The sequence below is a fragment of the Canis lupus genome, chromosome 22 (assembly GCF_048164855.1).
Source record: "Canis lupus baileyi chromosome 22, mCanLup2.hap1, whole genome shotgun sequence".
NCBI lineage: Eukaryota > Metazoa > Chordata > Mammalia > Carnivora > Canidae > Canis > Canis lupus.
Window position 1 is genome coordinate 22,940,616 of NC_132859.1, and position 12,110 is coordinate 22,952,725.

The following is a 12,110-nucleotide window of genomic DNA, read 5'->3' on the forward strand; positions in this document are numbered from 1 at the left end:
AGAGAGTGAGGCTGTATGTGATTACGCTGAAAGACAATTCCAGGGGGTACAAAGGAAAGATAATCTGCAGCTCTTTCTGCTAATGTTAAATTCTTCCTTTTTAGTAATCTGATTCTTCATCAGCCATTTGATGGTTCCACTGTACTTGCCAAGAATCTTCTGTTTGACTTCATCCTTGATTCTGCTTTGATGTGTCTCATCATCTGCGTGGCCTTACTGGTGAATACATAGCATCGGAGCATATTCTTAGGGGATCTTTTGCCCTTCTGCTTCTCATCTCCAGCTTTGTACTTAAATTTTAAGCCTCTTGGACCACATACTCAATGTTTTCCATGCTCAAACACCATGACATTGGCCTTTTAATCTTCTCTTTTCTTGATCTCTTATCTAGGGCAAATATATTTAAGATGCTGTTATCAATATCAAAAGTTACTTTAATTTGTACAAATCTGAAGGGTGTAGGAGGCATATTTGTGAGTTCAAACTTGCCAAACTGGTTGTTATTTTTAATCATTGCTCACTCAGTTTCACAGAGTAGATAGTGAAGGTCTAAGTCCACTTTGAATGAACTTGTGGTATTGCGCTTAACCAGAATAGTCATGACTATTGGGATATGATTATTGATTGTTATTTTTCATCAATGCTCACTCAGATTCATAGAGTAGATAGTGAAGGTCTAAGTCCACTTGGAATGAACTGTGGTATTGCGCTTAATCAGGATAGTCCTGACTATGAAATCACCAGTGATTTCAATACCAAAGTAGTAGTTTCAGTATTACTAGGAAAAGGGATGATATCAAAGAGCAATGAATCCTGAGTATTTTCAGGTTTATCTCCAGATACCCTTAAGATGGGTACCTACATACCTACAAGATGACTGCCTACATAGCTGCAAACATAAGTAACACCCTTATCAGGATTGATGCTTTTTCAAATTTCTTGCCTTTGGGAAAAAAAAAAAAAAAATCCTGTGGGAATTTCTAAGTTTCTGAAGCTTGGAGATGCAGCTAAAACCACCCACTAGATGACCTCACAGGCCTGAGACTTCTCTAGCAAGAAGTGAAGGAAGGGTTAAAAAACCTTTTCTTCTCAATGGACAAGCTAAGTTAACTTTCTAGCTCTGTTACTCTGGTAACTTGGTAAAGGTGGTATGTCAGCTATGTGTCTAGGCAACATTACTTCTGGTAGAGATAATATCTAATTGATAAACTGTATCTGAACTGGAAGGCCTGGAAATGAACTCTTAAGTTCAAAGTATCCCAAAGTGGGATACTTTGGGCTTCCCTGAGTGTAGCAAGTTCTTGGAACTGCTCATGTTCCTTGTTAGGCTGCTGGGAGCTATGTCCAGAGGATTGTTACTGGAGGAAGTAGCTCCTGTGGAACACGAGGCTTCTAAGCCAGGTTGGCACCCATCCTCACCTGTGTGGACTCATTTCTTAGAACCTGAGCTATCACCTAAGGGGTACAGGGGTCACAGAGTTGATCCTAGCATACTGCATGGACTACTGAGATGCTTCTACTCTAGATGCTCATCTGATGCTGCCCTGCTGGAATACTGTATTTCTTGACTTCATATGCTTCCAAGTGAACCAATGCAGAGGGTAGCCTGTTAGGGTTTTGTGAGATTGATTGTCTAATCAAAGCCTTCTCCAGCCAAGTGAGTTTCCCTAACTACACACTTAAAATGCAAAGAATTCCATCTTTGTTAATTAAGGTTTGACAAATCAAAAGTGCTACTACCTCTTTGGTTATAGTTCACATTTCTTTCAGCACCAAATGTCTTGTCCAAGCCCTAAGCAATAGTTATGGCTCTTCGCTTATTGATGATTCTTACAGTATTGATATCATCAGTGGTTTCTAGACTATATGGTGTCCTGATGGTGAGAGTGCTTAAAGTTAGCCATTACTGTGTTCCCCGTGTTGGTGATGATCTTCCCAAGGTAGACTTCTGCATTTTCGCAGGGTCTTTGTTAGAACTATGGTAGATATTTATACAGGGGAGAAGCTTTTAGTTTGGTGAGATTTTTTTTTTTAAAAACAGAAATACATGTTTTTTTAATTTATTTTTCTTAATTTAAGAGACAGAGCATAAGCACAAGCAGGGGGAGGCACAGGGAGAAGCAGACTCCCCACTGAGTAGGGGGCCCAATGCGGGCCTCAATACTAGGACCCTGAGATCATGACCTGAGCCGAAAGCAGACATTTAACCAACTGAGCCACTCAGAATCCCCTAAATTTATTTTTCTATTGAAGTATAGTGCCACTGGGATTGTTTTTGAGATAAAATTTATCATAAAATTTAAAATTTGAACTATTTTAAACTGTACAGTTTGGTGAATTTTAGTATATTCACAATTTTGTGTCACCAATACTATTATCTAATTCCAGAACATTTCTATCACCCCCAAAAAACCCTCACCTCCCAATTCTCCCCTCCTCTCATCTCTTAGCAGCCACTAATCCACTTTCTATTGCTATGGATTTACAGATTTTGAACATTTCATAGAAGTGGAATCATATGGAATATGTGCCTTTTGTGTCTGGCTTTTTTCACTTAGCACCAGGTTTTCAAAGTCCATGTTGCAGCACATATCAGGGATTGATTCTTTTCATTATTAAGTCCTCTTTTTCATACTGTTGGAGTCTTCAAAAGCTAGGTAATTCTAAGCTGCTCATATTGTAAATGAAGGTGTTAATTTAATGGTTTTGATATCTGGAGTGCATTTTTAGTTCATGTGAGAATTTCTGCTCACCCAGCAGGGAAATCCAGTGCCCTGGTATCTGAGTTACCTGGAGCCCTTCTGTACTTTCCTGGCCCAAGTATCTACCCTGGGACCTTGTTTACCACAGTTCCCATTGTGGAGAGCTGGGATACCCATCTTCTTGGGTACTAGCCTTGGTGAAGCATCTGGGGGTTATATCTCTAACAGTAGATGAGGGGACCCTAACCTAGCTATTAATTAACTCTTTAATTTTCTGACTAATAGATACAATCTCTCCTCCCAGCCTTTATTTATTTAGATCTAGGCATTGTTCTAGGGATACTTCTGATAAAACTCATGATTTGGGATGCCTGGGTGGCTCAGCGGTTGAGCGTCTGCCTTTTTGGCTCAGGTCATAATCCTGGGACTCCGGGATTGAGTCGCACATCAGGCTTCCTGCATGAAGCCTGCTTCTCCCTCTGCCTATGTCTCTCTCTCTCTCTCTCTCTCTTTCATGAATAAATAAATAAAATCTTTTTAAAAAATAAATAAAACTCATGATTTGCAGGGAGTGAGGTCTTCTCTTCTACCTGTGTTATAGGTTCTCCACCTACCCCTGTTACCATCTGCATTATGTCATCCAAAAACTAATATTTTGAGCTGCTGGTAGCACCCTTCTTGGTTTTCTAGCAATGAAATAGGTTTGTTTTTATTTTGTGTTTCTTTTGACATTTTGGTAAGATTTGGGAAAGAAGGGAAATATCTTTGTAGTTGACCTTTCCTCTACTCTTACCTAGATCAGGACAGTCCAATCCAACCTTTTATCTCCAGAAAGGCTCTCAAGCCTATGTACTCAGAAAAAAACCACCTGGTTCACTACTTCCTAAAGCACATAAGGTATGGTATACAAATGCAATAATTCTTTGTTGACAAATACTTTTTATATGCAGAAAAATAATTTAAATTGGTTTTAAAAGTCATCTCATTATTAAACAATAATACATTTTATTTCTTAGATAAAAATTTCACTTGAATTGTATCCCATTTTTAAAAAGGACTTGAGGTTGAAATCTGAGGCTGTCTTTAGGTCATTAATCTTGTGCAATACCCAGTCCTCTTATGGATTTGATTCCTTCCTTACAATTGGCTAAAAATGCAATCCAGTGAATATTTTCAGTGCTGCTCATTTATAGATGTTTGTCTTTGGTTATATATTTTTTAATTATGTTTTTAAAATTATCTTACAATAATATCTACTCACTGAAGGATCTTTATATATTTGCTCTGACAATCCATTGATCTTCTGCTAATAAAAAATACTTGAATAATCATTTTAAAGTATTCTCTGAATATTAGGCTTAGTGAGAAAAAAGATTTGTTAAAAATTGAGTCTATTTTTAGGAAATAGCTATTATCTGTAGAATTTTAGAGAAGAAAACAAGAGAAAGCAAATCAAAGTCCTGGAAACATTGAAAGCACTGCATATTTAGGGTATTATCATAAACATGTTTAATAGGCGTTTCCCAGGCCAAGCTGACTGGGTTAGGGCCATTGAAGGATGGGCTTAAGATTACACATTAATGGAAAAATGCAGACTCTGGCTTTCTTGGTTCCATATCCAAGAAACTTGAGGATGCTAAAAATCAAAAAGTTGGGTAACTTCAAGTCTCAACATGGTAAGTCTAAAGAAGAATCCCCCCTGTGCCCAGAAGTTTATGCCCAATAAATGGCTCTCTTTCTCTCTCTTCCTGATAACATCTTATCAAAAGACTGAAAATAACATAATGATCATAATGATCTCAGCCCAAGTATCTGGCTTAGTTGGTTTCAACTCCCTTCCTTGTTTCTAAGTCCACACTGCAAAAAAAAAAAACCACTGTTCTCACACTGCCGTCCACTTTATGACTCCCTGACCCATTTGTCCTTACCATCATCCACCTCACCCCCAGCACCAGGGGATTACAAACACTTCTTTCACAGTCTTTGGTTTCATTGACTTCTCTCACCTGGGTCCTGGTTATAGTCCTATCTCTGCCTTAGTTAATCTTTGTTAACTGCTGTTGTCCAAGAGAGCTGCATGATTTCTCCCCATCAGTCACTGTGGGCGCCTGGGTGGTGCACAGTTGGTTAAGCATCACACTCTTGGTTTTGGCTTAAGCTGTGAGATTGAGCCTGGAGTCGAGTCCCACGTCGGGTTCTATGCTCTAAGCTCAGCGAGGAGTCTGCTTAAGAATCTGCCTCTCGGATCCCTGGGTGGCGCAGCGGTTTGGCGCCTGCCTTTGGCCCAGGGCGCAATCCTGGAGACCCGGGATCGAATCCCACGTGGGGCTCCCAGTGCATGGAGCCTGCTTCTCCCACTGACCATGTCTCTGCCTCTCTGTGTGTGTGTGTGACTATCATAAAAAAAAAAAAAAAGAATCTGCCTCTCAAATAAATAAATAAATAAGAAGAAGAATCTGCCTCTCCCCACCCCCATCTAAAATAAATCTTAAAAAAGAAGAAAGTGATCAGTCACCACTGAGTCTGGGGCAGATGAGTTAGCATTATAGCTCTGCTATAAGCTGTGTCCTCAGGTCCTGAGTGATAGGCCCATGTATCTGTCCTGGTTGAGGAGGCCCTTCTATTTTATTTGGGTCCCTGCTTCAGTACTTGCTTGCATCTTATTGCCTCCATTCCCTGTGGTTATCTTGAGCTCCATGGTAGCCTTGAGCACCTAGAACGATTCCCCTACCCCTGCTTTAGAAATAAGTACCTCTTTTGATCTCCAGAAGGAGCTAGTACTTTTTCCCTGGTACTAGCACTCTCTGTCCTCCCCCAGCACCCTATAGCTAACTGCTCAGAGCATTAGAATAGAGACTTGCCTGATCCCCCTTGGGAGTCATGAGAAAGAAAGAGTGAGCAAGCATAAGCCAGTAAGCAAGCAGGGAACTGTTGAGAACAAAGATGTTTTTATGATAATCTGTGAAATATTGTTGTCAGGAACTGTTGCCTTCATAGTCACAGAGCCAATATTAAGCCCCATACACGTGCCTATCCTTTAGCCTAATTAAATGATCATGGTCTTTTTAAGTGCTAGCCTACTTTATAACTGTAATAATTGCACTAACACTACTTTTAAGGAAAATATTATCCTCTAGGTCATTTGTTGATACTGTTTCAAAATTGATTTCTAGCCTTTTTTTTTTTTTTTTTATGATAGTCACAGAGAGAGAGAGAGAGAGGCGCAGAGACATAGGCAGAGGGAGAAGCAGGCTCCATGCACCGGGAGCCTGATGTGGGATTCGATCCCGGGTCTCCAGGATCGCGCCCTGGGCCAAAGGCAGGCGCCAAACCGCTGCGCCACCCAGGGATCCCGATTTCTAGCCTTTTTTAAAAAAAAAGATTTTATTTATTTATTTATGAGAGACACAGAGAGAGAGAGAGGCAGAGACACAGGCAGAAGGAGAAGCAGGCTCCATGCAGAAGCCCAACATGGGACTCGATCCCGGGACTCCAGGATCACACTCTGGGCCAAAGGCAGACACTAAGCCGCTGAGCCACCCAGGGATTCCCTGATTTCTAGCCTTAATCTAAGCTCACTATAGTTATTAAATGTCTGTGTTTCTGGGGTGCCTGGCTGGCTCTGTTGGCAGAGCACATAACTCTTCTTGGGGTCATGAGTTTGAGCCATGTAGGATGTAGAGATTACTAAAACATAATAATTTAAAAAAACTTTAAAGTTTCTGTTTCTGATTTTTAATAATTCATTGTCCTATTTAGATTGATAGAGAATTCAAAGTCCAGAAAGCTTTGTTTTCAGTTGGATTCCCCGTTCCCAAACCTTTATTGTACTGCAGTGATCCTTCTGTCATTGGAACAGAATTTTACATGATGGAACATGTGCAGGTAAATTCACAATCTTATTTTATTGTTACTTCTATTTTTAATGATGAATTTAGATGCCAATAAATTATAGCTTGTTAATTAACATTTTAGGTAATTAGTTTGTGTTTCAAGAGCTTAAACTTTTGTTTTAATAAGTACAAGGAATGTGAGAGAGGTGAATAGACTAGGAACAAATTCAGTTGAGGGTGTTTAACTTATTCTTAAATTTTCCTCTAGGTGGCAATAAAGAACTATATGTAATGGCAATAACCAAATGCTCCAGACGGAAGGGGGAAAACTACTTCCAAATCAATTCATTAAGAACAGTAATTTCAAAGTGTTTAAAAAATTTTTTTTGCGAGTGTAACTTGAAAGTAGTTTTTTCCTTTAAGTTCAACTTGGAATGTCCTTTAGCATACATACTCTGTTAAACATGTTTCCCAAATGAATGTTTTTCTAGCATATTCTACAAAGAATGGTTTTTGGTCGCAAACTGTTAATCCTGATTTTTTTTTCTTGTAGGCAAGGGGGATTATGGCACAGCAAATAATTTGTGTGAAAATATTTTTTTCAGTTTTAAATTATTTGTTGTAATTGTTTCCATAGGGTCGAATCTTTCGTGATTTCACAATTCCTGGTGTTAGCCCAGCAGAACGGTCAGCCATATATGTGGCCATGATAGAAACCTTGGCTCGGTTACATTCCTTGAATGTACAGTCATTGCAGCTGGAAGGATATGGTAGAGGTGCTGGCTACTGCAAAAGACAGGTAATACATCCACATAAAGAGCTCCTTTTCTCAAGTTCTTGGAAATAATATACTTTATTAGTCAAAATAAAGACCTATTTTATGCTTTCTTGAAACTTGAACATAACTTTATTTTTTTTTTTAAGATTTTTTAAAAAATTTATTCATGAGAGACACAGAGCGAGAGAGAGAGAGAGGCAGAGACACAGGCAGAGGGAGATGCAGGCTCCATGCAGGGAGCCTGACGTGGGACTCAATCCCGCGACTCCAGGATCATGCCCTGGGCAGAAGGCGGCCCTAAACTGCTTAGCCACCAGGGCTGCCCTGAACATAACTTTTAATATCAGCCTTGTATTGGCTTGTTGTTAGCATGAAATAATTTTATATTTTTAGATCAGGTTTTTTCAGCCTAAGCTTCTGTAACTAACAAGATGTACATGAATGCAAATTTATTTTTTTTAATATTTCATTTATTTATTTGGCACAGAGAGCTAGGGAGGCAGGAGGCAGAAGGAGCAAAGGGAGGCAGAAGGAGATGGAGAGGGAGAAGCAGGCTCCTCGCTGAGCAGGGAGCCCAATACCAGATTCCATTCCAGGACTCTGGGATCATGACCAGGGCATCTGACCAAAGGCAGATGTTTAACTGACTGAGCCACCTAGGTGCCCTATGAATCCGATTTAAAGCTTTTCAGCCTCTTCACTTAATTTATCAATATATTTTCTGTACAGTTTCCCTTTTTAAGTTAACATATCTCTTAAGCACAGCTGTGTGTTTAACACTTGCTGAGTACTATGTTAAATATCAAGAAAATAGAAATAAATTCTTCCCCTAAAGGAATTTATGGTCATTTTTTGAGAGACCTGTACGTGAAGCTCATTTACATTAAACTTGAAAATATAATAAAAGAGTATATAATTTAGTAGTAAATTGTTTGTTACTCATCAGGAGAGCTGTTCTATTCAGAGGATAGGTATCACTGTGCCTTTGCTCAGGTGGGGAAAGCTTTGTGGGAGAGATGTCTTGCATTGTGTATTTATGAAAAGAGAAAATCTAGAGTGTTAGAGAAGACTTGGTGAGCATTTCGTACCAAACGGACAGCTAGTCCCATGTATGGGACTATTTCCCTTTGTATGTGTGTCTGTTTGAGGGGGCTGATGGAAGAGAGAAGGGAACTAAGATTTAGAGAGTACTCACTGTATGTCAGGTCCCATGGAAGGTGAATTGCTGACCTACTCTTTTTAAATCTTTGTAACAACCATAAGACATAGGTCTTATTACCCCCATTTTATAGGTGAGGAATCAGACCAATGGGTATCAGATAACACATGAATAAGTGGCTTAGACATAATTTGTACCCCGGTCCGTATGATTCCAAAGATGTAGGTCTTTACCCCCTAAATTGAACAGAGATACCGTGGGGAGTACAGAGAAAACTATAAGCTGACAAATAATATGGTCTCAATTGATGAAGGACTGACTGAGAATAGTTTGATTTGTTTGCATTTAATCCTAAGAAAAATAAAAAGTTCTTGCATTCCTTATACCTGAAAATAGATTTAGAAGATTCTGGGGGCGGGGGGGACAGCCCTGGTGGTTCAGTGGTTTAGCACCGCCTTCCGCCCAGGGCATGATCCTGGAGACCTGGGATCGAGTCCCACATTGGGCTCCCTGCATGGAGCCTGCTTCTCCCTCTGCCTGTCTCTGCCTCTCTCTCTCTGTGTCTCTCATGAATAAATAAATAAATAAAATCTTAAAAAAAAAAGATTCTGTGGGTAATAGGAAAGGGTATTAAAATGAAAAATAAAAATCTAGTCCCAATATTTCCTTTTTCAGGGATTACTTGTTGCTTATGACCCTTCCAGAAATCTCAGAAGTCCCCTATGCCTATTTATTTGTGTATATATGTGTATATGTTTGCATACATTATTTTTTCTTCCACAAAACAGTTGCAGAATAAAGACTAGAACCCATATGTCTTGATTCCTATGCCAGTATTTTTTTTCCTGATAAAAATCTAGGTTAGTAAAATGGAATTAGATGGAAGAGATTTAAATGTTTTAGGCTTATGTGAATATTACTTTAGGCATTTGTCTTCAGCATTTAGGAATAAGACCAAATTTGATATAATCAAGTTTTGTTTTAGAATTGCTTGATCTTCTACTTTCAGTTCTATAATTTTTCTTATTTGTATATCTTTAGGTATCAACCTGGACAGAACAATATCAAGCTGCAGCTCATCAGGATGTCCCTGCCATGAACCAGCTATCTGACTGGCTAATGAAAAACTTCCCAGATAAGGACAATGAAGAAAATTTGGTTCATGGAGATTACAAACTAGATAACATTGTTTTCCACCCTACAGAGGTACTGTAAGCCATTTTTATAATAAACTAAGTGGGTCTTAGCACTTCTGATTTGGGGCACAAGTACTAGGTAGATGTTCCCCTCAAGGCTCTGGAGGAGCCCAACCCAACCTCACTCTTCCCCTACCTTTTGGATTGTCTTCACCATTCAAAACTTTTAGGAATGAGTTCTGCAGATTTTCTGTCAAAGATAGCTGCCTACCTTTAAGGCCAAGTCTACCCTCAGGATACCTGATTTACTACTTAAACAGGATTTGGGAATTTACTTGCATGTCACTATTTTCTTCAGAGATGTTTTTTATCTACAAAAAATATTTAGCTTATCCATATTCTTGTTCTTTTGGTTCATTTTCACTTCCTTTTCTTATCCTGTGAAGAATTTTTAATTTAAGTAATTATAAACTTAGGACAGAATTCCAAAAACCTTTTTTGAGGTTTTGAAAGAATTCTATGAGATTAATGTGACCTTGCTCTGTGTAAATGTACACAGTATAATCTTTATTTATTAATTTTTTATAAGATTTTATTTATTCATGAGAGACACAGAGAGGCAGAAACAGAGGCAGGGGGAGAAGCAGGCTCCCCGCAGAGTGCCCAATGCAGGACTCGATCCCAGGACCCCAGGATCACAACCTGAGCCAAAGGCAGACACTGAGCCACCCAAGCACTCCCACAGTATAATCTTTATAAAGGCTACAGAAAATTCAAAACTATAACTCTCCTCCATGAAGCATAGACAGTGAGGCCTAGGATTGGAAGAGTATGGTGGGAATGAGGAAACCACTTAGTTTTCCTCATTACCTATATGCCATGGGACAAGACGCTTGGCCACTAGTAATTTGACATTAATGTGAAAGGTTTATAGTTCCCTGAATAAAAGAGGTTTTTCTGAGTTCATTAATTTTCTCAGAATGCTAAGATGTTTTAGAGCAGGAAGAGCCGTTCTGAATTCATGTGCTAAGCTTCTAGGTTTCATGTTCTTTCCCTATAGGAAGAGGACAGGAGAAAAATAGCATTATAAATTACATTGCTGTCATAATTCAAAGTAGTATTATATGAAATCAGGATTCAAATATAACATAAAATCAGGAGCACATTCACCAGCCAGACAGAAAACTTTTTATAGGAAAGTCAGTTTGGATAGTAAAGTTATGTGTATGTAATTATATATGTGTATGGGTAAACTTTTGTTAATGGCACTGATTAATTCTGAAATAACTTTGTTAAATATGGATTAGGAAGATTAAAGAATGCTAACTAATAACCTGGAAAATTTTTAAAAGTTTATACCTTAAAACTTAGCAGGATCAGGCCTCTATTTGGTCTGTATCATTTGAGTCTTTAATATTTCAGGAGCCTATCTTTGAATAAGTCAGTCTTCTATGTGTTCTATGTACTTTTTTTTTTTTTTTTAAGATTTTATTTATTTATCCATAGAGAGGAAGAGACGCAGAGACACAGGCAGAGGGAGAAGCAGGCACCATGCAGAGAGCCGGACCTGTGACTCCATCCAGGGTCTCCAAGATCACGCCCTGGGCTGCAGGTGGCGCTAAATGGCTGTGCCACCAGGGCTGCCCCCTTTTTTTTTTTTTTTTAAGATTTTATTTATTTATTCATGAAAGACACAGATAGAGAGAAGCAGGGGCACAAGCAGAGGGAGAAGCAGGCTCCATGCAGGAAACCCAATGCATGACTCAGTCCCGTATCGCAGAATCACACCCTGAGCCAAAGGCAGACGCTCAATCACTGAGCCACCCAGTCATCCCTCTATGTACATTTTTACTCAGTGCTTAAGCAAGGAAGGGAAAATTCAGGCCTAGATCTCTTGAATTTTGTGTCATCAACCAAGATGTTTAAATTTAGGATTAGTCATAATATGTTGAAAGTAATGGCAAAACACTAAGTACCATATTTTACTCCCTTTTCATTTTTAATCTCATATTAGAAAACCATTTCTTACAGGATTAAAGTTGTCGAACAGATGTCATCTTCCTTTAGATAAGCAGAATATTAAATAGTTGAAAAACCCATTATTTTAAAAAAGAAACAACTGGTAGAGGCAGATTTCTGACATATATGATTATCTTTTAATGTATTAGAATTATATGGTATCTTGTAAAATGTCTTCTTTATATATATCCAGTAAACCCATAATTAATAGTTAAATAAAATTTAATCAATTTCTGCCTCCTATAAATATTGTAGCTGATTTTTTTTTGAATTAACATGTGGTTGGCAGAGTACAAGTCAACTACTATTTATTTATTGCCAGCTATTTGCTCTAAAAGATAACGTTGGAAAGGAAGTACAGCGCTTAATGAGCTCAAAATACAAGTGGAGAGGAAAAAGAAATTAGCTCACCGCAATGAACCATATATACCCAAGTGTTGAAGTATGCCATACAAAGTGAACTTTAAGAGAAGTCAGAGGGAA

General features: G+C 38.6%; 1 protein-coding gene across 2 annotated transcripts in view; it reads left to right on the plus strand.

Moving 5' to 3' along the window:
* ACAD11 (acyl-CoA dehydrogenase family member 11) overlaps window positions 1–12,110 on the plus strand; it is a 110,447-nt gene that overhangs the window by 2,042 nt on the left and 96,295 nt on the right. For both annotated transcript variants that reach the window (XM_072792758.1, XM_072792757.1), the window contains exons 2-5: window positions 3,500–3,599; window positions 6,462–6,587; window positions 7,173–7,334; window positions 9,514–9,678. In XM_072792758.1, the coding sequence (XP_072648859.1) occupies window positions 3,500–3,599; window positions 6,462–6,587; window positions 7,173–7,334; window positions 9,514–9,678 (553 nt within the window). The remainder of the gene's footprint in view (window positions 1–3,499; window positions 3,600–6,461; window positions 6,588–7,172; window positions 7,335–9,513; window positions 9,679–12,110) is intronic.